The 26,189-nt window shown below is 43.8% G+C and overlaps 1 protein-coding gene across 1 annotated transcript in view; it reads left to right on the top strand.

The window, feature by feature from the left end:
* The window catches only part of LOC104625019 (scm-like with four MBT domains protein 2), a gene marked incomplete at its 3' end in the record, with an annotated part of 37,702 nt that extends 11,569 nt beyond the window's left edge, over positions 1–26,133 (top strand). Inside the window, exon 4 of the mRNA XM_010292539.1 lies at positions 26,045–26,133. Within this exon, the coding sequence (XP_010290841.1) occupies positions 26,045–26,133 (89 nt within the window). The remainder of the gene's footprint in view (positions 1–26,044) is intronic.
* Between the last annotated feature and the right edge of the window lie 56 nt (positions 26,134–26,189).

Genomic DNA, 26,189 nt, shown 5'->3' with positions numbered 1-26,189 from the left:
TATTTGTCACTGCTACTCCTACGTCTTCCTACTATATATCCCATTTGTTCTGAATCAGGGGAAGAGATGAATATGTAGCCTCTGGTTTTTGCATGCATTTAAGAAAAGTCCCGTTTAGGGATTCTGCTGCTGAAGTTATTATATTACTTTCTGTTGCATGTGACCACTGAAAAAAGTGTATGTGCCATTTGTGTGCCATGTGTGATTTCTCTTGCTGTAGGTGTTGCCTGACGTCCCACTGAAGTGAGTTGTAGACATGGTGTTTGAACCAGAGCTGACATTCTTGCCTTGTGTATGCCGAACTCTGAGCAAAATTTATCTTTTTCTTCTGGTCTGTGTCTTTTGAATAAACAGAGGATTGATTGCTTTAAAAAAAAAAATTCTTGAAGTCAGATATGGTTGAGAAATCTGTTGGCTTAGCACTAGTAAATCAAGGCTGTGTGGGGGTTAGGTATTTTATTTTATTGGTCTCTTAAACTACCTTTTATTTCGTGGGTTGTACTCAGTGTTATCAGAAAGGTGTACAGTGCCGTAAACTAAATCTCAAAATGCCAGGGTCAAGGGGTGAGAGATCTTATCGACTGTTGTAATAGAAAGTAACAATTGTTTTATAACTGGAGGCAACTGCTTTTCATGGAAATGTTGGAATCTGCTCTTTGGGTTGTGGCTACTTTGAGTGAATTGTCTTGCTTGAATGACCGCGAATGTGCAGCGAGTGCGTCACACCTCCTTTCTCCTCCGGCTGGGTGATGTGACTGTATACCAGGGTCTTAAATTTGGGCACCTGCCCTGTTTTGGGGGGGGGTGTGTGTGTGTGTGTCCCTCCTTCAGAGTGAACAAACTCGACTGAATAGGTCTTAGTGTAGTTTTCAGAAAGAATAAATTAAATGTGTAGGTTGTAATTTCGAAAGATATTTAAGCATTTAAGAGCTTGGGTTCTATTTTGGAATGAGGCATCTAAAATGCGCGGGGGGATTTGAGCCTTCAGGACTTCTCTCACTTGGGAAAGAGAGAGGTCCTAAATGTGCTCAGAAATCACAGAGCTCCTCTGGGTGTTTGCCCGCAGGGTTCAGCCTGTGGTCAAAGGTGGGTTTTCAAAAGAGCATCGCTCCAGCTGGGAAACCACGGGGAAGAACCTGAATTTTCAAGAGTGCCCCTTGTCTTCTGTAGGGAGAACTGAGCTCTGAGCAGCTTTTCAAAGTAGCTTGTGAGTTCTAGACTTTATGTATACAAGATGTCTGGAGTTTGTCCTGTGCTTAATTGCTTTGCTCATCAGTGAATTTATTTTAATGAGACAAACTTCACTGCAGAGCTGAGAGTTCTGTCTAGTGAAGCCTGCAGGATCAGATTTTGCATCGTACCCTGGGCTGCCCCCAAAGCCGCGTGGCCAGCAGGGCGAGGGAGGGGGTTCTGCCCCTCTGCCCCGCTCTGGGGAGACCCCCCTGCAGGGCTGCGTCCAGCTCTGGAGCCCTCGGCACAGGAGAGACATGGACCTGCTGGAGCGGGGCCAGAGGAGGCCCCAGCAATGCTCCGAGGGCTGGAACAGCTCTGCTGGGGGGACAGGCTGGGAGAGCTGGGGGGGCTCAGCCTGGAGCAGAGAAGCTCCGGGGAGACCTTCCTGCAGCTGCCAGGGCTGAGAGGGGGCTTGGAAGAAAGATGGAGACGGACTTTTTAGCAGGGCCTGTTGCCATAGGACAAGGGGTGATGGTTTAAAACTAGAAGAGGGCGATTCAGAGTATATAATAAGGAAGAAATTTTTGACAATGAGGGTGGTGAAACCCTGGCCCAGGTTGCCCAGAGAAGTGGTCGATGCCCCATCCCTGGCACCATCCCAGGTCAGGTTGGACTTTGGGGCTCTGAGCAACCTGCAGATGTCCCTGCTCATGGCAGGGGGCTTGGACTAGATGGCCTTGAAAGGTCCCTCCCAACCCAAACTCTTCTATGATTCTGTGATTGCTAAAATAGAAACTGATGTTCTCTATGAACTCCATGGAGGTTTTTTACCTTTTTAGCATCACATGCTATTTTATTGCCAGACCTTTGGAAGAAATGAATGCCTGCTTCAAATTGCATGGACCTGTTTTCAAAGGGCTTGATTCTGCACATCTTGACTGCAGTGAGGATATCTCTTGGCAAGACCATGCAAACAGTATGGCCGGGATTTCATTTTAATTAGGAGCTGAAGGCTTTGGTTAAAAAGCGGATCTGCCAAGAAGGACTTGTTTAATGGCAAAATACCAGAATTGGGACAATGCTCTGTTTCTGCTTACGAATCAGATTGGACTGATTGGCACTCGTCTTATAAATGCGATGCCAGACAAGGATGGTACAAAATGATAGGACGAAGAATTTCATTAGATGGGAGAGAGATGTGAGAAAACGGGCTGGTTCAGTTTAGCAAATCAATAGAGCTTGATTTAATGTTCAGCACACGCAGCTTTTAAGGGGCAGCTGCCACATAATCATTGTTTATGATCCCAATCGAAGGAAGTCATTTAATTTACAGACTGTTACATGATTATTTATTGGGTGACGTTAGTATTGCATCATGGTGCCTGTGAGTATAATGTCAAGTCATGTTGTGTCCTCCCATGACATTATGGTGCAACGTACTAGAATAGGACTGCTCAAGCCAAGTACTTGAGTTTGCAATAAACTGTATTGGCTTATGAAAGGATGGTGTGAGTGCCTGTGTGCCTGCGAACTTCACCCTCCACCCCCTCCTTCCCTGCAGGAAATCAGAGGAGTAAAATTGTAGTTACTTCAAGCTTTGCCATTAATTATATTTTTCTCATTACAAATCGGTGTGTAATTTGAATTGCAAACTCAACTATCCTGGCAGAATAGATCTGTTTACTATTCAAAGCAAAATGAAAATTATTTAAATTAGTTAATATAGAACTCATTTGAATGAGTTGGATGTTTATTCATGAACTAGCTGAGGCAAGTGTGAAGCTGTCCTTATGGTCTGTAGCTTTGGCACTGATCAGCTCTAAAGTCACGTCCTGGGACAAAGATTTCTTTTTTATTGCGTATTAACTGTGGTGTAGACCAGTGTGTAGCTGCTGCCTAATGTAGCTGAGTGTGAAATTTTCATCCTTTCTGACAAATGTCCTCAGGAATTGTAATTTATATGAGGAAGGACGACCTGCTTCAAAGTTCCTTGACAGTGGCAAGGCTGTGGTGGTATAGTAGGATTTGTTTTTACACTATAAGGGTGGGATGTAACATAGACTTTCCATTGGTTAGTTAAAATTTCCCCATTATGTTAGCCTGCATAGAAACAGGAACAGCATTTATCCCCTCCTATGTCTTACCCAAGCACTGTCCTCCTCCTCAGCACAGAGCTGATGCAGTTGTTTTTCAACCACCTGCATCCCTTGGGATGTTTCACCCATTGAGCATTAAAAATGTAAGTCTAACTAAACTTGCCCTTACTAGCAGTTCCTGTAACTGTGAAAGGAAGAGAAGTCTCTTGCCTCCTTTAGCCTGTTATCTCCATGTGCTGTTTTCCTTTGTTGATGACAGTTGGGTTCATGAACACATTTACTATCAGGTAGAAGAGCAGCGTGGAGAACCTGACAAGCGTAGTAGCTAAATTATGCATTGTGAACCACGTAGAGAGCAAGAACGTCTTTTGATTGACACTTGGGTGTTTTTGTACAGATTGCAGATTTACAGCTGAGCCAACAGAGCCGGATCTCTCCTGGCACTATCTTAATGCATTCTGGGATGCGCTAAAGACACTGGACGACAAGATTATTGTGTACACTTGTAATTGCCGAGGTGGTTCTGCTTTAATGTTATTGACAGATGGAAATTCAAATAGGGCATTTCTGCGTGCGGATCTACGCGGTCAGCTTGAGTCTGCTCGCCGTGTAAACCAGGAGACAGAGGACACTGGAGATGTAAAGAAATCCAGCGGGGAGAGAACCAGGTCTATATCTTGATTTTACAATGAACTGGTACAGATGGAAAAACCTCTGAACACCATCTATCATTGAATTTGGTGATCAAGATGATCAACTGGACTGTGATTATGTATAGGAAAGCAGCTTTTACTTCTCTGTTACAGTGATATAAGGAGAATTAAAGCTGAAAAGCCTGATCATGAGGTGAAGTGAGTCCCTCTGAATGGTGCTAATCTTCATCAAGTGAAATGTGCCATTAAGAGTGATGGACATAAAACATTTTGCCTGCTCAAGCTTTCTGTGAAGGCAAACATCATCATCTGGTCACTATTTGAAATAGGTTTTTGTGTTTCACTTAGGTTAACTTTTAGCCTAGATCCAGGACAAAGGAGGGGACTTCCACTCAGATTCGAAGTGCTGGATCTGATGCTGGGCAGGGTATGGATGAAAAAGGAGATAAAACTTGTGCCACAGCAAAGCGGGTTGCCTTCAAGTGACTTGTTGTTTGGTTTGTTTTTAAAAATATTATTATCTGAATCTATCAAAGAGCCAAATCCCTCTGAGATAGCTGGTGTAAGGGAGGGCAGAAGTGGATCTGGCTGGCCATGTCAAAACTTACGGCATGAGGACTCACCAGATTCTGCATGGTCAAAAGATGGTTGGCTGTGTTGCACAGCAAATTGGTGTGCAAGATGTCAGATGGATTAATAGACAGACTGAAGAAATTAACTTTGAGCCAATTTTTGTGTTTTGTTAGTGTTAGGTGAAATCATCGATGGATGTAGCAGTTAGAACAAATGCTGTGGCCAGGCTACAACAGAAAGTAGTGGGATAGAGACAAAATGAGGCACAGAGGTTGGGAACAGGAGCAGTAAGGGGAGATGGTGAGGCAGGAGCAAAGCGAAGAGCAAGCCTTGAGCAATCACTTTCTGGTCAGGGTGTGGATTTAGTGTCATTCAAGACTCCCTAGGTGCACAGGAGGCTTTTTTGAGGGGCACATCTGGGCATGGTGGTGGAGATGTGGCCTTTCAGCATCGTTCTTGGAGGACAGTTGTGTCCACAAAGCTTGTCCACAGGTTCTTCAGGGTGCCACAGAGATAATGTTTCTGAAAATAGATGAGGGCTTCCTGAGCTTCTTTCTCAGAAAATGCGATCATGGATGTTTTGTTTTGTTTTGTTTTTAACCAAAGCCAACTTTCCCCTGGTAATCTCATCCCAGAGGAAGTAAACTATGCCTGCAGGTCCATGATTATAGTGCAGGTAGAGATCAGATGGGCAGGGTGGACTTCATTTATCTTTATGAGGAGTTGGCTTGCCTCCACTGACTTATCTGAGATGAGTTTGCTTTCCTACTGCTATAATTGAGAGCAGATCTGGCCTCGGTTTAGCTCTTTCACCGAAGGCTCACCTGAAATATTACTTCCTAAGAGCTGGAAGCTGGAGACAATCAGTAGGCATTCACTGAGCTTATGCTGTTTTACATCAGCTAAGAACTGGGCCCTTGAGCCAAGTAAAATGAAACTCGGAAATCTTATTTGGCAAGTTGTACTGTCAAAGACTGCCGATATTTCTAAAGTAGTATGTAGGTTTATATCTTCTTTGCCCAACCCTTATCCTCTTATTCCATCAAAACCAAGCTTAGACTAACCTAATGTAAACAGACTGCACGATTTCTTTATTTTAAATACTGCAAATGACTTCTAATACAGTGTTTTCTGTGTGCTTTTCAAGTCGACTTTAGCAGGGTATTAATTATGCAAGGGTGACGTTAGCATAAATAACTAGTCAGCAAATAAATGTCAATTAAAAATGCTGTTAGCATAGTAGGCAGCTTATGCATTGGCATAGAACATTTAACAGATTATACCTAACAAGCATATAAAAAATAGAATTTTTTTTTTCTTTCTTTCCTAAAAATGGCAGAGGGGAGGAGAGGAGGGGAGGTAAAAATAACGCCAGCTTTGGCTGAAGTGCCTGCAGTGTTTTGGCTGAAGTTTGCCCTAGTAGGAGCCATGTCAGTTGACTCCAGAGCCTCTTGGGAGCTTGCGGGAGCTGGAAATCTCTGGAGCATATCGTTACTCTGCATCTCTCTGCCAGCCCCCCACCTCTCCTCACAGACTCACTCCCAAGAAGGAAATATTTTAATTACAGCACCTACAGTAGTTTTTCCTTCTCTTCCTTGGCGTGACTCAGATGGCTCTGTCTGGGATGTGAAAATTCAAGAGTTAGCCCATTGCTCGTGCAGCATCAGGATAATGTCTTCATGGGGAAAATGGTCTTTTCACTACTGTGTGAAACTGCAAATACTTTGCATGTGCTGCTGGCTTTAGTTACTTTTGAAAGGTGTTAACATTGCCAAGTGAGACCCTTTTGGGGTAAACTGAGTGTAACAGGCCCCCACGTGTCTCTTGGGAGTGTAAGTAATAGTTGAGCTACTGTGCAAACGTGGCACAGCCTGGGCAGTGCGACAGGTTTTGCAAAAAGTTTGAGTTGTAGGCTTTATCAAATGCAGAGTTTTTGAGCGCCTCCAGGTCTTCTGGGCTTGAGGTCAACTTTTTCCATTTTGATTTTCCTTTTAATATAATTTTTCAGGTCTAGAGGCATAGTTGCAGAGAACCTTGTAGGGATGAGATGGGGGCAGATTTGTAAGGTGGGCTTGGGAGTAAATGGATTTATCCTGGTATTTCTGTTGTGAAACTCAGACAAAGAAACACTGTGTGAGTGGGAAATACGAGGTGTTGGCTGCTCTGACTTTAGCTGGGACCCACCGTCAGTGGTGGAGGCTATTGAGGGGAAAAATCAATGCTTGGATAAAAATAGGTCCATTTGTTTCAAAGTTTTTGGGAATGCGGTGGAGGAGCTCCTTAGGGAGTGTAGCTACCGTGAGGCTCCCAATCTTGGCTCTGCAGTGACCCTGTGGTTTAGGTACATGGTCACGGGTTTCTGTTGGGCAATCTGCTAAGGGGAAGATTTCTCCTGAGGTGAAGCCTCATCAGCTGGGGTCACTCTTTGTGCTTCTCTATTGAGTTTTTGGTGGAACTGACTTAGAAGAGGTATTTTTCCCCTTCACAGAAACCATAAATGCAAAGCTGCTGCTTTGTTCTCATCAATGTTTTCCTTTGGAAAAAAAGTCATTGTTTTTCCACTCAAAAATGTCAAGACAGTTGTTTCTGGGATTAAATACCCAAAACGTTGTCTCGAGTTGCAGCAGTGCCTTATGGGTTTCATACGTGGGTGCTGGTCCCTCCTTACCCTTTTGCCTGGGTTAGACTTTCTCTCACAAGGGTCTGGTCTCTCTTTGTGGAGGCATCCCAAGATGTCTTCTCCTCAGTGCCCCATGAGGTGCTCTTGTGCCTGGGGAACCCAGCCCTTCCTGAGGATCAGGCATTTGAAAAACCAAAGCCATGCAAGATTGTTTAGGTTTCCATTAAAAAAAAAAAATGCTCAAAGCTTGTGCATGAAGTAGGCTCTATTTATGAAAAGCAAGAAAAGAACACACTTTAATCAAAACATGATTTTCCAGCAAGAAACCATTTCAGCAGAAACATAGCCAGCAAGCTTAGTTTCCAGGGACAACGACATCTGCTTATGCTGTATTTATATTTATTTATTCTCACAAACAAATGGAGTAAGGGAAACAGGAGCAGGCCTGACCAGACAGCCCGTGGCAGGGATGCACACAGGGACTCTGGCCACCAAAACTGTGTGGGACCCTGCGGTGCACCTGAAGTGCCCGCTCTGCATCCGTTTTGAGGTGCTTTTTTTATTCCTCAGGATTACTTGGGGAAATAAGATTTGTCCCGCACCCGGATTAGTGTCAGTGCAACTTCTTAGAGAGGTGACAGTTTCACTGATGCAGTTGTCCTGATGCAAATCCTGGATTTTTGCACAGTTATGGATGGAAAGTACTTTAATTTCTATTTCTAAGTATAACCTATCTTCGTTCCTGTACCGGACCGAGCTATATAGTCAGTAAACAAAGTAAAACAATACTACATAGTTTTACAGCTAACACTGAGGATAATATAGCAAGCACTGTTCATGCTAGCGTGTTATTAACCCAACTTGGAGCATGGGCTTGATCGGTAGGTTGGCTGACAGCCAAGGAAGGGTTCAAGAAGGGCTTTCCCCGATGGACTGAGATTTGATAGTAAATGACTTGGATGTACCGATACTGAAATGAATGCCTTTTCTGACTGCTTTTCCCTTGCTTGGGTGCACCGTCGGTCCTGGCTTTTATTTCCATGTATTGCTACCGGTGCATGGTGCCTTCCTGCATAAATGGATGGTGTTGCTGTTCTCACAGCAGGAACACGGTAACGCAGCAGTCTGGTTTGCAGCACGGCAACGGTCCCTTTCAGGTGGTACAGGGAAGGCTGAACTATTTCCACTACAACTGCCCTGTTGTGATTACAGAAGCAGCACCTTGTGTACAAGCAACAGTGGAGCTGAGGATCAGGCTTATTGCGATGAAAACTGAAAGCCTAATCCTTTGATAAACAGTCTGGAGGGGGATGGAGGTGGAGGAAAGACAAGGAGTGATTTTTGTGGACTTCGACAAGTTATAAATATATCCTGAGTGAAACCGATAGTGTGGAGCTTTATGAAAGATTTAATGAATAAATATTTCATGCCCACATGGTGCTTCTTCAGTAACACATGCTGTCGGTAAAAAGCAATAAACAAAGAACCTCCTTCAGGGTTTGTTTGGGCTTTTAAATTAAACTAATTTAATCAACTTTTTCAGTCAAGCTTGATATTAGTTCATTTCTGTACACACCACTGTACTTGGATCTGTTTGTTTTCTCCTGATACCTGTTCTCCTGTTTGGAAGATGCTTGAATATCAAAGAATGATTTGTTTCATCCTGCCCCTATGGTGCACATCTGGGTTTTCAGGGCAGAGAGTACAGTCTGACGTTCTCCTTGTCCTGCAGCTTGAGGAGTCAGCCATCCTCCGCCATCACAGCTGTAGGTGTTATGGGGCCCCAGCTGAGGTTTTCATTATCCAGCAGAGAGATCACTTGAGCATTCGTTTCTGAACGCAAGCAAGCAGGCATCTTTTGAGTTCTGGAAGCCTTCAGTACCCAGGTTACTCCTGCTGAAAGGACCAGAACTAGCCAAAAGTGCTCTGGAATTGGGCGCCACGTGGGCAGTGAGGCTTGCACTCTTCTGCGATGGATTTCTGCAGGGACATGGAAATGCTCCTCTAGCTCAGGCTATTGGCAAAGCTGGGGCTTGGGTGTGCTAGTGCTATTGCTTTATGGTTGGCTGTCACAACAAACGCCCGGGAGGAGATCGGGGTATGTATTAGCTCTGTGCTTCATGTCTTTGCGATACCTTTAAAAAAAAATCCTGAGACCTGATTTTTTTCCTGGGAACAGCAGGACTGTAGCCAATTGATTCTTTCACAGCTGGACCATGCAAGTGAAGAGCAAATCAGACACAGTAGGGAGGTAAAAGCAAGGGTGATTGGGAGAGTAAAGCTAACTTTCGGAAGGCATCTGTGGGTAGGGCTGCTAAATGAGCTGAGGATCTGCTCAAACTTGGACTGCAGTGCACCTTTGCATGGCGTGGTGGGGTTGGACACAGATTCATGGAACGGGGCATTTGTCAGTGTCTTTTGCCACGAAAAGGAGTGAAAGTGCTTCCTCCCGCCTCCTGATCTGGAACAACCTGTTTTTGTACCGGGCAGCTTTGGGAACTGAAAATTATCCCTCTTGGCTCGATGGAGTACGTCCCCATGAGGTTTGTGCCACACAATGGACAGTGACAAAAAAGACAAGTTGCGTCAGAAACTGAGGAAGCTTTGATTGTCCAAACCCTGTATTTTTTAATTTTTTTTTTTTTTTTTTTTAGTGTTAGGCAATATGTGAGGTTATGTCTATATAGATCAAAACCTAAGCCCTTTGCACAGCAAAAGCATTCATCTTTGGCAACGGCTGATGGAGCAGAACTCCCTGCAGTAGTGCTGAGCTGCAGTAGTTGATCCAGCCCAAAGTGTTGGCAGAACCAATTTCTGCTGTGGCTCCTGACCTCTTGCAAGGAAAGCACGTTTCAGTGGGACTCAGCCTCTGTTCAGGATGCTCCAAGGGCTTAAGATGAGAAGTTGAGACCCCATGGCCTCGCCTTCTGCTGCTTGCCATTCTGGTCACAGTCTGCAGAGTAACACTGCAGCTGCTGCTGTGACTAACCCATTGGTTTTGGACCTGACATTTAGTACAAGTTGTGCTGGAGGAACAAGGATAGGGGAGGAAAAGAGTAATGGCAGCACGAGGCAGAGACTGTGAATGAGAAGCTGTATCTCCAAGGAAATATTGCAGGAAAAGGCTGTGAGCAGACATCAGGTTTTTCTCTGAGTAGAGATTTCCTGAGATTTCCTTGTTCTTTAGCAACAGGTGAAATAGGGTGGATTTTTTTGGAAGGTACCTTTCAGACCATTTCAGGTAAAATCTCCCTTTGATGATGGTTGCAAAAAACTCCTTCCATCCATTGCACAGAACAGCAATATCTTCCTCTCAAGGCATTTAAGTGTCAAGGGGTGGAAGGATGTAACTTATTTTACAGTTAAGGTCCCAATGAGGTTCCTAATAAAAAGTTGACTGAGAAGACAGTACATTTTAGAAGTACTGGCTCTGGTGCTCTGTGTTGAGCCACCCTTTGACATCATCCAACTATTTGGTGCAAACTGTGAATAAAGAACAAAATCTGTAACAGTTGAGCTATGTGACTTGGTGAGGTGTCACTGAGAAGCAATGTCTTTATTCAAGCAAAGATGCATGAGCTGTGCACCTCAGTCATAACTGTGGCTATCTCCAGACCTTGAATATCCAGCGGTGCCTCTTTTGAGTTGTTCTTCCGCACTCACACACCTCCTGGGGCACGTGCTCTGAAGCTGTGGAGCTAGAAAACCCAGAAACCATAGGAAAATGGGAAGATTGACCCTGAAAGCATAATACCGGATGCAAACCACTCTTTTCTGACACAGTCAACTTAACGTCCAGCTGAACACATTTTTTTATAAAATGTTTAAAAATAATAATAGAGAGATTCTAACTAGCCATTCTTGGTAATTGCATATAATTTCCCTTCCACAGTTTCCTGTAATTTCCCCCAAGAGGAGTTTTGGAATGGGAATGCCATCTTAACTGTAAGCTAAGCCTAGGTAGTTAATGTGGTGATATAATACATAAAACATTGACAGACTTAAATAATCGCCATTGGAGGCATCAGTGGAGACTTAAAAAGCCCCTACCATTCTTATTCTAAGTTTGGGTCTTCATAGTCACAGTTTTGGGTCTTAATGCCGGAGAAGGAGGTGACTTTCTGTGCTTTGCTGTAGGAGCTGGGAAGGGTAAATAGCACAAGGGACTTGATCTAGAGCATGCCAAAGTTGATGTACATGTTTCTTCAATGGACCTTTTTTGATCCGGTTGAAGATTAAATTACATCTATTAGAGCTGAGCCAACAGAGGATTTTCGGTGATCTTTTAGGCCAAGGACAAGCCAATGTGTCTAGTGTCATGTCTTCAGCAGAGCATTCCTTCAGATGCACCTAGGGGCACCTTAGATTTTGCTCGTGAGGAGCATATAGGGAACTTGGGAAGCTGCTAGAGGCAGATGCAAGTGCCAGCATGATCCTGAGCCAGCTGTGACTTGCACTTGATTTTTCCCTCATTACACATGATAATGTGGGCTCCCAGTCACCATGGAAGGGGCTTGTTTCCTAAAGCAAACCATATGCTCCTGGAGTCTGTGGAGGTAGCTGTTACACAGTGCAGAGATTTATGTGATGCTCCTATAAAGCATTTTCCTGATGACAAGTAAAAATCAGTTCCTCTAACCCAGATTCCAAATTCTGGGTCAGTTCTGGCCATTTTGCATGACATTGGAAAGCTTTTGTGCTGAATTCCCAAATGATTTGTTCTATGTCTGTGTGTTTGCTCCCATTTTTATTTGATTTTGGTCACAAAAGAAAAAAAAATGAACAAGCAAGTAAGCTTAAGGACATGCTGAAACCCTTCCTGATTGATGGTTTATTTTGTGTTGTGAGGCAGAGCATCCACCTCCTGCATTTGTAGCAAAAAAGCTTTTTCACACACTGTCAATGTTGGGGATGGATGAAGAAATGAGGGGAAGTCACCATTTTCAGGTTGTGATGTAAAAATGCAGCTACTTCCAAAAGTGCTGGAGTTAATCTACAAGATATAGCCAAAAAACTATAGTTTTGGGAAAACTGCCAAAGTCAGGAAACCATCCTGCTATGTATTATTCAAATTTTACTGAAGAGGCTCTGCTATGATGAGTATAGAGTCTAAAGAGGGAAAAATCCTGAAATTCTCCCATGCTAAGCAATCCTGGGAAGGTCACTGAGTCGTCCCTGGCCATGTGAGTCATCTACACTCTAAGCATTTGACTACTGACCTCCTCCATAGGGTCTTGCTTAGCTTTGAGCCATTCTGCTGCTGTCCTTTAACTTGTCATCCTGGACATTAGCAGGCGGCTCCATTTGGAAGGCCTCTTTACTGTAGAACATCTACAAAATTTATTTAGAAACAAAGCCAAGAAAGCTTGGAGGAAACATTGTGGGATGAAGATGAGATTAAGAGCTCACAAACCAGCTGAATGAACCCTGGCTCTTCGCTAAATGTTGGGAGCCTTTGGTTTAGTAGTGAAGGCATTTGGGTTCATCAGAGTGTAGAATCATAGAATCATTTGGAAGGGACCTTTAAAGGTCATCTAGTCCCACCCCCTTGCCATGAGCAGGGACATCTGCAACTAGAGCAGGTTGCTCAGAGCCCCGAAGTCCAACCTGACCTGGGATGGTGCCAGGGATGAGGCATCTCCCACCTCTCTGGGCAACCTGGGCCAGGGTTTCACCACCCTCATTGTCAAAATTTCTTCCTTAGATCTACTCTAAACCTGACCTCTTGTAGTTTAAAACCGCCACCCCTTGTCCTATCACAACAGGCCCTGCTAAAAAGTCTGTCCTCATCTTTCTTCCAAGCCCCCTCTCAGCCCTGGCAGCTGCAGGAAGGTCTCCCCGGAGCCTTCTCTGCTCCAGGCTGAGCCCCCCCAGCTCTCCCAGCCTGACCTCCCAGCAGAGCTGTTCCAGCCCTCGGAGCATTGCTGGGGCCTCCTCTGGCCCCGCTCCAGCAGGTCCATGTCTCTCCTGTGCCGAGGGCTCCAGAGCTGGACGCAGCCCTGCAGGGGGGTCTCCCCAGAGCGGGGCAGAGGGGCAGAATCCCATCCCTTGCCCTGCTGGCCACAGCATCATCATCTCCGGTCAACATGTCCTAGAGTGATGGAGAAGCTAAAGTTCTAGAATTCAAAGGAGGTTTGGAGCACTGTGGAAGAGCTGCTGGCATTTCAAGTCCTGTAACATGTTGTTATTCTCATTTCAGATGATGCCATGCATAGTGTTCCACGTTGATCTCTGATTCAGATCTAAACTCTTCAAAGTTTGGGGGATGTTTTTGATCCTGGGGTTTATAGCTCAAGCCCTTCTCTACATTCAAGTGAAGAAAACAGGTGTTTAGCAAGTGCCAAATGTGCCTTGATGGAGTATTTCTTCGATGATGTTGTGATGATGATTATGAATTTACGTCTTGTGCATAGGATGTTAAGCACCTCATGGGGTCTGGCTGTGCTTAGACTGTACCATTAATTTCAGGAAGGATGCGTGATGAATGTTCATAAGGTCTTCCAGGTTCTGATTTGTGGTGCTTACATCACACAGCCGAGAGGCTCCAAAGTGATTAAATGGGATTTGATCATTAGAAGCTGGCAATACAATTCTGATTAATTACAGAATGCACTGCAAAATGCGAATTGAGTTTGGGATTTTTTTTGTTTTTAAGCATGTGTTTCTGCTTCGTGGAGTGTCAGAAGGTGAAGTCATGGTGAATGAGGCTTGTTGGCTATTTCCATGATAATTTGGGAGTGTGCTGGCACATTCTTGGGTCATGAGGGTGGTTAGATTTCCAGTATTGTCCCATGCTCTGGGCCTGAGTAGTGAGATTTGGGGAGAACCATGGGCGAATCCTTAAATTGGACCAAGTGCATCCTGCTTTGCTGTTTGTACCTCGCAGCACTGTTCCTCACCACTTGAGCATCGTGGCACCAGCCTCCCACCTGAGTCCTGCCAGGGTTTTCCCACAAGGTATCCCTCTGCCTCTCATCTCTGAGGTGCATTTTTGCCCTTGTGTTGGCATTAACCAAAACTTCCATCCTTTTTTATTTTTAATTGGTGTTTCCCACCAGAGGTAAGAAAGAGTTGTTGTAATTTTTCTTCTGTAGTGTATTAAACAATACAATGCATATAATAAACTACAAGCGTCATCCCCACTAATTCTCATCTTTCTGTAGAAGATGGAAAATGAAAAAAAATGCAAACCCGTAATGGATTCTTGGACATCAGATCCTTCTGTATGTCTTCTATGTTTTGGTGCTTTTCATAGTAGATATTTGCTGTAGACTGTTGTCATTGCTGGGGAAAAAAGTTAATTGTGCAGTGAACTGGTTCATGTTTAGGTAAGAACATTGTGCACTGTAAATCTGTTGCATTTTACAGAGCTGTCTCCAAAGAATAGCCTTGAGAAGGCGACCACGGGATTTAGAAGTGAGAGAAAGCACTTAGTATGTGAGATAATTGGATAGAGTTCAGAGGCCTGGGGTCAGAGCCTTGGGCACACTATTTACACTGCAGTGACATCCTCTCACAGAATGGCCTGTAACTTTTAGATGTTGTTACGCCACAGAATCCGTTTGGGGCTGGCCAATGAGATCCCAAAGAGATAGGGCATAAACGTGCCTCTCGTGTCCGTTTGCAAAGGCGAGCCAAGGGGAGGGCGTTTGGCATTTGGGTCAGGGTTAGGTGACCTCCAGACGTCCTTTCCTCCACTGTTTCCACTTTCTAGCATCAGAGAGATCTGGTGCAATGCAGATTATGTGAAAGATCCTCGTACTAATTCATAACAACTCTTGGCGTGGTCCGGTGTGTGCCCAAAGGTGGTCAGAGATACTAGTTCAGGGTATGAACCAAGCTGATGGCTATATTGCAATAGTTCTGGCTATGGTTATGAATGATAACTTGCATGGGGATTTATCCAGGAATTACTGCATTTTTCTTTGTCGGCATATCTTTTTCCTCTTTCTACATTTCTTTTCTGGAACTAGTACACAGGGAGCAAACAAATTGCTATATGTAGGCTTTACCAGGGTGATGATGGGCAAGCAGCACGCATACATCCTCCTGATGGCTTTAGAAACTTTTAAATGAGGATTTTACAAAGCATCTGTGCATCTCTGTCTACCTGCAGCAGCCAATCTCTGTGCCTACAAAGATGACTAAATGCCGCCTTGGTTTTCACCCAGAGGGGCTACAGCTTGGAAGCAAATAGCTGAGCAGCTGCCTACTAAGTGCAATTTTGTGCAGGGAATTTGGTGTATATACCTGTGTCTCGCGTAGGTGTGTACATAACCCATCTCCTGCAGTCACACTCTGAGGTCTGCGACCTGGGCTGCTTCTGAGTACTTTGGTTAAGGTGCTGATTTTGCCTGGAGAACAGAACACCTACTTTTTTTTTTTTTTTTCCCTTATCTTTACAAGATAAAAATGGGTTTAGAAATTACAGTCAAATACCAGGTTTTCCCCGCTCCCTGAATGCTCCCGAACTGCTGATTTGACAAGGCGTTCATTAAGGCTCCTGGGTCTGAAGATTGGGAGTTTGAGCTCTCATCGCACACGATCCATCTTTTCTGCGCACTGAGCGTGGTGCTTAATGCAAGCGGAGGAAAAAATAATCAAGGAACGTATGTGGAGGCTTGGGGTTAAGTGGCGAGAGCCGTGGAGTTTGGATGCTCATTTTCACAGTGAGCCATCACCCTAATGGACATTGATACTAATGATGGAGGAACCCCTATGGTTATATGGTTTGTTCAAAGCTTTCAAACCCTGGGCTTTGCCTGGCTTTCAGAAATACTTTTCAGGAACTCTACCTGTGTATGTGCACATCTGAGACCATTGGAGCCAGCCATTCCTGATTAATTTCTAAGACCTTTGATAACAATGAAATTTAGGACCCAGAATTGAATTGTCATGCAAAGAGTGTACTATGTCTGTTTAGGTAAGAGTGAAGGTAAGAAATTTTTGAGAAGCGGAAACTGCTCTGAAGGAAACACCGTGACCTTTGTAGTTAGGCATCAGGCTTCCTCCTAATCTGTACATAGGTAGCCAGGAATAAAGTCATCGCTTTTTTACCACGTTGGATGCTATGGCAAAATCGGCCTTTGTTCATGCCTGCAGATACAAGAGAACAGATAAGTGACCCGAGTAAAAATATTTGTGCCTGGAGGATCTTTCGTGTTCCCGAGCAGGTTGCCAGGTGGCTGTAATGGGGGTGTTTCTGTTGTTTGGTATCTAATCTGGATGACAAGGTTTCAGAATTGTGTTCCAGGTGAAGTTAATGTAAAAACACTTTAAAAAATAAATAAATAGGATTACGCATGGTAAATGCTCTGAAAAGTTGAATGCTTCATCCTTGAATACCACCCTGTTGAGGCTGGATAGCCCCAGATGGCTTGCAGTTATGTTGAGAGACCAGGTGGATGAATTGATTGCATCCCTGCAAGGCCGAGGGTGGGAAGAGATGAGTTTTCCTCACCTCTTGCCGTCTCCCACCTGTGCCTTGCTCTGCCTCCTCCCCAGTCCCTGTACTCCCAAGGGGGAGCAGTGCTGCATCTCGGTGGTCCCTGGCTGTGCTTGCATGAAGTCTTCTTACAGCGAAGGGACATGACAAGTCCAAATAGAGCTGATTAATTTTCTGCTCTTCTTTATCTACATAATCTGGTTGCAATTGATAGATAATGCCACCAAGATAGAGCAGAGCCGCTTCCCCTTGTCAACACACCTCTCCTTTTTATCCTTTTTTTTTGTTTTAAATAATCCAGTGCAAGTGGAGTATTGACTTTAACTGAAGGGAAGTAATTAATCACAGTACTTACGAGTAGATCATTTACTGCAGTTTGCATGCAGGATGGGTACCTGAGGCTGTTGTACTCAATCAAGGCAAGCTGGTACGGGTTAATGGCACACAGGTCACCGTGCTGTTGGGGTTTATTAGGCAAATTTCGCTTCTGATCTCGGGTAGTTTAACTTGTAAGCAAAAAGCCATAGCAGCAGGCTCTCAAGAAGAGCGTGCTTGTTTCCATAATGTTGTGTTTGGGGTGAAGACAGCTGAACCTACTGCGTGGAGATGCTTCAGCAGTTGCTGGTGGTGATCCTCCTGCCAGATATTTCTTGCTTGGCAAAGTGTCTTGCTGGGTTTCCTGAGCTGCAGTGAGTTAATGGAGAGGATCATTGCAGGATCTCTCATCATTCCAAAAAAACATTTTAATAGCATCCACTCAACCTGGCTGCACACACACACTTTTCTCTCACAGTATCCCATGTCCATGTCCTTTTCTTCTTCCATCCGTAGTTTTCTAGCTGGGTTGGAGATGTAGCACATGCCAGAGCAACCTTCAAGAAATTAAAAGCAACTCCCAAACCACCCGCTGCTTTTTTGTTGTTAAAAAGATAACAGTTAATTAATACGTAGAAAAACCCGAGGGGAATATTGTGTATGTCTGTGAAGGACTCAAAGGATGTTAGGAAGTAAAGTCTCTTGTGGACAGTGAGACAGTTTTTTTGCATGTGAACTTGCTTGTTTTGACTGAGAGAATATAAGTGGATTATTTCTGGAAACTTTGAATGGCCGCAGGAAGGATGACAGTCACGTTATACTCAAATTCAGTGTAATTGCATAGAAAAAACAATAAGGGAGTTCTTCAGATGAGAACCTAAAGCACGTATTGTGTTCATGCCTTTCTTCATTTTTACTTCTCTCTACTTTTTCTAACCAAGGGATGCTCTTGCTTGCAGAATTGGGTGTGTGAGGATTGAAGTCTGTGCATTGGCCCTTTCTTGGGTCAAGACCGTAAAAAGTGCAGCATGGGTAGTCTTTTCTTAGAAATGGGATCAGGGTGTTTCGGGTAGCCTGAAAAACCAGAGCGCAACAAGTATTTTGAAGGCAAATAAAACATCGTGCAGAATATTCTTATTATATGAAGTAGCTCATGTGGGCTAAACAAATAACATTAATTGGAAGTTTACACATTTTCAGTTTTATTTATTAAAAATTATCCAATAATTAACAGTTCTAAGAGTTAGTAGATCAGTCAGTAGCTTAAAGCAGCATCTTCTAACAGTGTACAAGAGCTACTCATTCGCCTACAGATACCACACTTCCTTCTAACGTCTGTTGTAAATTCATATGAGTGGGACCACAATGTACTGCTGACTCCAGGAATGTATTTTGAGCACATGTATTCTTTGATGGACAGTTGCTTATAACTTCTGGTTTCCATGAAAATCCCCTATATAGAATGTTTTATTTGAAGGCTTTCCATATTTAAGACAGGTGTATAGAAGGTGGTGCCTGAGCTCTGAAGTTGGTATCTCTTGATACTTATGGCTGCATCATTAGGAAATCACATCAACAGCTTTTGATGCACTTTTTTTTTTCCTTTTCTGTACTGCATTTTCATTATTTTGTGATCGGATTCAAACAGCAGAACTCTGCTGGTGTGAGAACAGAAGATTTGTTTGAAGTTTTAAGTAAGAAAGTTGTTTGAAGATGTCTCCAGCCCCATCTGGCTTTTTCCAGGGAGCCCACAAAAGAATCTAAAATGAACAGTCGTTTTTACAGAAAATGCCATTTAATCACTAAGCAGGTTTTAATTTTTTTTTTATTTATTTTTTTTTTATTTTGGAATTGCCTAATGGGGGATCTGGCTTTGTAGGGTGTGCAGCAGAAGATGCTCCCTGCCCTGAAGGACTTGGGGAAGGTTCAAAAGCAGCATAGACACCGCCTGAGTGCTTTGCTTAGGGACGCGGGAGCAGGGACCCGCATCCTATTTTCACATCTAGTCTGGTTCACAGGGACATTCAGCAAGCTGAAGGAAAATGTTTGGATTCAGCCGTTTTCTGTCAAAATGCTGTTTTATCAAAATGGAAATATTTTGTGAGAACATGTCAGTTTTGACAAATTGTTTTGATGGGTGAGGTCTAAACAAATTGTTTTAGCATTCTATGTTATTTTGATATAAAGACATCTCATTTTGACTCTATCATTTAGACCTTTATAACATAGTTATAACATTTATATGTTAAGACTTTTATAACATGGAAGTATTGCATCAAATGTGTGACAACTTTAAAATTAGAAGAAAATATCAATATTGTAAGGTTTCTGTATTTTCATAGTATGCTCTTTACCTTTTAAAAACCTGCATATCTTAAATATATATATAATAGCTGCATATAAACATCTGAACATCCAGAATTACTTGTTTAGAATTTTTTTTTTTTTATGAGATCCTGATGTTGTAGTTTATTTCATAATGGAGTGACAAGAATTGCCCAGATCTTATGCAGCTATAATTCATGTCGTTAATTGTTTTTGCTCATTCCAGTCCTAGGAAGGAGTTAAATTTTTAATAATAAGAATATTTGCCACAATGAGAGTGTTATCACTTAGCAGATTTATCCCAAAGATTTTAAACCATTTTAATAAGCTGTTTAAGATGCTGATCTTCACATATGAGAAAATTGAAACTCTGTTGTTTAGAGGTTGATGGGGTCCAGTGGGGATTCTCCAGTAGAGGTGTCGACAGGTTGCTGGTGGTCTTGGATTATTAAACAAAAGAGCAACATGAAGAACTTTTTTTTAATTATTTTTTAAAGTAAGAACAAAAATGAACATAATTTGATATTATTATGTGTCCTGGGCCCTATTACTAGTGGCAGCAGCTCAGGTCCTCTCAGATGGGCTAGTGTTAGGTTGTCCTCATGCCTGCAAGTTTGTGCTCAACATGCTGAAATGGTGGGTCAATAGACAGGCGTAGGTATTCCATCAGGCGTTGTGTGTTATTTTGTATTATCATGCATTATTTTGAAGTAATGGCACACTACTTGCTCGATGGTCCCTGGTGGCTGGAAGCACAGTCTTGGCCCACTCTACCTCTGTTTGTCCTTCTCATGCCTTCCCTTTTGGCTGGGAAAGGCGAGCGTATCCATGCGGTATGTAAAGGTGTTTCCGAGGAGCACCTTATTTAGGTGCTGGAAGCCAACAAGGTATTTGTGCCACTATTCGTTTCTTTTACCGAGTGCGGCAGTTCAAATTCCCGAGTCTTGCTCTGTCAATCAAGGGAGTGGTTTGGGGAAAACAAAACAATCATAAAAAGGAAGAAAAAAAAAAAAAGTACATGTTCTTTCCATTATCTTCTCAGTATTTCAGATTTCAAGGTTTCCCCTGCGGTTTGCAGAGTACTGTTCTTGCAAAAAAAAAAAAAAAAAAGAAGATGAGGATTTTTATATAAACCCGTGACCCTGGGAGGAGAAGTGGCTTTAAGGAAAAGAGCAACTACTGGGAGACAAGATAAAATCCCGAGAGTTGGTGATGTGATAATAGTATCTCATACTCGCTGGGTGGAGCGCCTGTGACTCAGTGCTTCCATGGGGCTGTAAATGTGCTTTTCACCTCTTCCTCCTCTCTTCTCGGGGAAGCAAGACGAGTAAGTAAAAGCGAGAAAATGGCCGGGAGTCAAAAGGGGAGAGAGGAATGGGAGTCAGAGGGGTTGGGGGCAGAGTGAGTCAAGTAGAGGAAGTAGAAAGAATTATTGTTATTTGAGGGATATTGGGTGTGATCCGTCTTTTGATGGAGTTCAGCCCTGTGGAAGGGGAGCTCAGTTTTATAACCCGTACTGTGACTTCTGTGGAAATAAATAGAGTCTTAATGTGGAAGGGTCCTCTTTCTTTCTAATTTAAGAATGTGCGGTAATATCTGCCAAACTAGAAGCTGCTCTCTGAAACGAGTATTTTTCATTGAAAGAGGCAGGAGGGCTGTGCATTTTCCTGCAGAGACACAAAGGCAGTGTGCTGCACAGACTGCGGCGGAGCAGGGATACTTGGTTTTTACTTTTGCAGATGTGGATAATTTCACCGAGGTCTCTTAGGAGGAGGCAAAGCCTGGTCTCAGCCTCAACCAGCCCAGCATAGTGCTGAGAACTTTGCTGGGTCTGGGAATTGGTGCACCAGTACAACTCCTCAAGAACTGGGGAGAGGAAGGTGGGATCTTTCTCAGGTCTTCTCGTGATGATCTAGATCAGATGGATTTCACTCTCTGTGCGTTTAGTCCTGCATGAATGCAGTCTGGGTCAGAGCTATTGGCTCCGCTGTGGATGCACCGTGGCCCAGCAATGTGCAGAGCTGGCCTGTGTTTTGGGCTGCTTTGCTCGAAGGCAGGTGGTTCTCTGGCATTTTTATGGCAGGAAGATGCTTTAAAGCCTTTGGCCTTGGAGCTGCAGAGGTGTCAAAACAACCACCCACACCGTCTCCAAGATGAACTGAACCCAATCCAAAGGAAACAGGCACATCTGCGTACACAACCTGCAGCTCCGAACAGGGCTGTGGTGTTTGCCTGCTAAACTTGGAAGGAAAAGCAGTCAGGAGAGCACTGGCGTTTTGGGAGCACCGCTTCGTGCGATGCATGCCTTGTGTTTGGGCTCTACTGCGTCTAATCTGGCACAAGCTCTGACCAATGCTTTTTCCATGGTGAGAGCATTGCTAATGCCTGTCTCCTGTCTGGATTATCTAGTGTTTAATCGTTCAGTTCAGCTCACACCGTGGCCTTTGCATCAGTGGAATCACTAAACTGAGTCTTTTTTTTCTGCTACCGTGTCTCTGCTTCTCTTGAATCATTTCGTCTCACTATGATAAATTTGATGGCAGTTGGTCCCCAGGAGACTACTGGCCACCCAGACTATTGTGCAATCTCATATCAGTCACTTCTGTGCAGAGCAGACCCTGTGCAGGACTATGGGACAGGCACTAAGATGGATGTGTTGATCGTAGCAACTTTGGGACTCTTGGTCAAGCTCTGTCCTCACAGAGCATCAAAGCTTCATGCTCTAGAGGACCCATCAGTATGATTATGTTACTGTTGTCTTGGTCAAGAAAGCCGTCACTGCTTAGTATATAATTTCCGAAGTAGCCTCAATGTAACTAGAATATCTCAAATGCTTTCTTGTCGTTGGGCCTTTTTGGAGCCCCACTGTGGTGTGGGTTACAGTCCCTTTTCAAGGTGCCATCTTCATAGATGAACTGTGCCTGGTGAGGGAAGGGTGGGTGTGTGAAGGGGCAGGTAGCTTGAAGTACTTGTCCCTGCGTGGAGGGGATTTTATGCATCGGTAAAAGTCCCCTCCCAGTTTTGTCAGCTCGCTGGATTGCGAAGAACGAGGGATATTTCCTCCTATGCCACCAACGGAGAAGCACCTGGTAAGAAGTACCATAGTAAGAAGACTTTCTTACTATGAAGATTTCTTATCACCTTTTTGAGTCTATGCAACTCAGTAAGAGCTACGGTGGCACGAATTAGGGTGACATTAATCATGCGCTTGTAAATTACTGCTTGTGCTCATCACACCTTGTGGTTGTAGGGGGTTCGTCAGAGTATTTCTGTTTGAAGGACGCCTTTTGTCCTCCTTGGCTTTTGGCTTTTGGAGGAGGACCTACCTCACTACATGAAATGGTTTGCTTTGGAAGGCTTTGATGAGGAGGTTTCTTTTGCTTTATTTCTTGTGCGTTTCCCCTGACTCCCACAGCACCACAGATGTTAGCTGAGAGCCTGGAGGTGCACTCAGCTTGACAGGTTCTGGGTGGGGGAAGTTCACAGAGGCCTTCTGGGAAGATGGATCCATTGAAAGGTAGAGAAAACATGGATATCTGAGCCCCATGGACCACTCCTGATGCACTGAAGTTATTTAAGGAAAGAAAAATTGTTTCGAAAGTGGCAATACTAGTGGAGCTTGGGTCACCATAGAAAAGGTTCCTTTGTCCTGTCCCACCCCACCGGTTGGCCAGCCAGCTGCGGATGGGCTCCAAAAGCAGAGTTCTTTCAGCCTGTCTGCGGTAGGAGAAGTTCAGCTGGGTCTTTTCCTGTAGCTAACAAGCGAAAATGTGAATTAACAATTGAAAATCAGTGCTTCAGTTCACAGGTGCTGAGTCTGAAACACCAGAGAAGCACCAGTGTTTTTTGAGATGGATGCTCAGGTTGGGTGCCCATGCATTACACTGCCAGCTATTTTCATTTACCCATCTGATTTCCCTTTGTTTGAATAGTCTTGTTTAACATTTTGCTTGGTCCTCAAAGGCTTTTGCAGATACCGTGATGATTCAGATTCATTTCATTACTACTAAAAATTAGTATTTGCATTATAATGACTTGAACTGTAGTACTGAGAAGGCTGATTGCACTCTGTAGGCAGAGAAGAAAGTGCAAATCCCTGTTCCTAAAACTTCCAGTGCAATCTAGTCTCTCTCAGAGGTTTTCAGAGTCCCTTTATCTACACCGCAAAAGAAGAAAGATAAAGCAAAACACCAGATATTAGATTTGTTTGGGCAGGATGACTCTGAAACCACTTGGAAACCCGGAGTAGGTGTTTTTTTCAGCTGAACCTGTTCAGTCTGAAAACAAAGGTCACCTTGGCACTTCTGGACTTTGGAAGCCTGTAACCCGGATTTGAATATGGAGAGGGGCACCATCTTATTTATGTGTCAAAAAGCTGTGAGATGCAAGTCTTCTAAAAAGGACAAGGGATTTTTTTTTTTGAGAGGTATTAGGAGGGGGACTGACTGACAGACTGCAAAATCTGTGAATCGGGCACCGTCAAGACATCTCAAATTGGGCATCTGGAAATGGAGGCCCCTGAAATCTGTTACCAACTTTGAAAATCCAGTTTTCCCCCACCCTCCCTCGCCAGCTTTGAAAGTTTGAACCGTGTTCTTTTTATCACATTTGTCATTCCTTAGTAATGAAGCTCTGGCATTCAAAATTTGGCTGACAACTTTGTGGGTATGAGCCAAAATGAAGTTCAACTTGCACCTTTCTCTGATGCACCCAGTGCTGTTCGCAGCAAGAGGCAGAAGTCTGAACTAGAGGGACTCCAGTCTCATTCATTACGGCAATTACTGTCTTCTCACTGATGCCAAATTAAGCTTGTTTTCTTTATCCTAACGTAGGTGGACAGAAACTGATGAGGTGTACACAACAGGAATGTTGAGAGAGAAAGTGCCATGTATAAACCATTTCTTCCAGGCTATTCCTTCATCTTAAGTTACGTAAAGGTCATTAATCTCCTGGAAATCATGCAAAATCAGTGCTGCAAAAGACTCAGAATGGTTCCAGGCAAGTTCAAGTGTTATTTTATAGAGGCTCAAGTCCAGCACTTTAAGGTTTGCTCATTTTAAATACATTTAAATGCACTTGTAAAGTCATTTAGATCGGTAAACTGAATATATAGTTCAAGTGACATTGGGAGAACTGGCTTCTGGGGAAGGAGCACAAGTCAGAAATGAGGTCTGATGCAAGGTCTGCTGGGCATGGCTTCTGCCTTTGTCCGTGGCCAACTGTATGCATTGCATAAGGTTTAGATATAAATTGAGTATGGGCCAGAGTCCAAGTGTGCCAAGCACCCATGCTGGATGGAAGCCCAACCATGAGTGTGTTGTGCCAGGTTTTGTGGCAATGCCATATAACTGTCCTTGGGCAAACCCAGTGCTACCTCTTTGTGTTCTTTAAATGTTCGGCAGCAGATGGCTTGAGGATGCATTTCGAGAAGGCTCAGGTTTGGTCTCCTCGTCTGGAGGTGATGGTGGCAATATTTGTGCCCACAATGCTGTTTGCATTGCAGTCTGAAGTCCTCCTGCTATAACCACTGAGATTGCACCTTCTCAAAGGTCCAAAACCTCGGGTTCGGCGTTGTTGGGGCATTGCAGTAGCTGACACCCATCTCTGGAAGGACTGAGAAGTCACAGTCACCGAGCTTTTAAAACATTTAGAAATCCCACCCTGATACGTGTGAAAGTGCCAAATACTCCCAGCTGAATCGCTCTGGGTTAACTAATGTGGTATTTCCCTGAAGTCTGGAACGAAGGACTCTGCTTCCATTGAGTAAACCAGGAGGACTGCTATCCTTTAGTTATTCTGGACTTATGCTGGTTAGTTACAGCCCTTCCTGGGCTTCCCTGTGGGGTAATGCTCTTTAAACCACGTATCCAGTTGTTTGTTCAGAGATATTTTAATTTTCAAATGCCTGCGATTTTTCCCTCCCGTAGGTTTTGCTGAGTTAGCAACATCACTATATTTCTGTTGGTTGTCTAACATATAAATAAGATTTTTGGAAGAGAAAAATACTTCTGATGTAGTTTAATTTCCATTTACAGGCAGGTGGAATTAAAGTCTAGTTTCTCGGTTTCTGATTGCAAATGCACAGTGAGCTTGAAGAGGCATCTGAACCTCTGGAGCTGAGATTTGCTGAATTGCCTTTTGGTGCCCAGCTTTTACTGATTTCAACAAGAATTGAACTAGAATTTGAATCCCAGAGGCAACATTTATACATTTCAGTTCAAAACTTATGAAACTGTGTGGATACAGATCCTAAAGTAACATAGGCGTACAGTGTTTAGCTCAGAAATTCTTCAGGGTTTTTTTTGAAATTAAATAGAAGTTCCTGCTAAAGTCTTTAAGTCTTTCTTCTTGCAAGGGTATTGACTCAGCAGCTGACATATGATGTTTTCAGGGTTGATTTTTCAGCTTTGTGGGGAGAAAGCACCTGGAGTTTCTGTTGTCCTGTGGAGGAACGGAAACTTTGCACCGCAGGGTTTTTTTTTTTTAGTGAACATACAAAGAGACTTTATAAATCATATCTGAGCCTATGTGATAAGCAGCAAACGAGCGGTCACACAAGCAGTGGCCGGTTGTGAATGGGAGCGGTGGAGACGATAAGCCTCGCTGTTGTAAATCACCGTCAGGCACTACAGTGGAGCAACACCTCCCGTGTTTTGGGATGTGACCGTGTGCAGGGCTGCCCAAGGGACCGGACAACAAACCAGCTTTTCTCCTGGTCTGGATTGCAATTGTATCCGAAACTTCAGAGCTGGTAAACCCCAAGGAGATGTTTCTAAAACACATGTGGCAAGTCCATTGCAGTCTGCTGTGCTAAGCCTTTCTTTTCTTTCCTCCCCCTTCCCAGCAATCAAAGAGAAATACATGGACTGGACGGAGTTTCTCATACACGATTTGACCGGTGCCCGGACTGCACCTGCAAATTTACTGGAAGGCGTATGTATTAGATTGCAGTTTCTATCCGATACGGTGTCGCGGTCTGCATGCTGCAG

Source organism: Phaethon lepturus, unplaced genomic scaffold (assembly GCF_000687285.1).
Source record: "Phaethon lepturus isolate BGI_N335 unplaced genomic scaffold, ASM68728v1 scaffold3658, whole genome shotgun sequence".
In the NCBI taxonomy this organism is placed as follows: domain Eukaryota; kingdom Metazoa; phylum Chordata; class Aves; order Phaethontiformes; family Phaethontidae; genus Phaethon; species Phaethon lepturus.
Note: the sequence above shows the minus strand (reverse complement) of the source record. Positions and strands in the feature narration are given on the sequence as shown.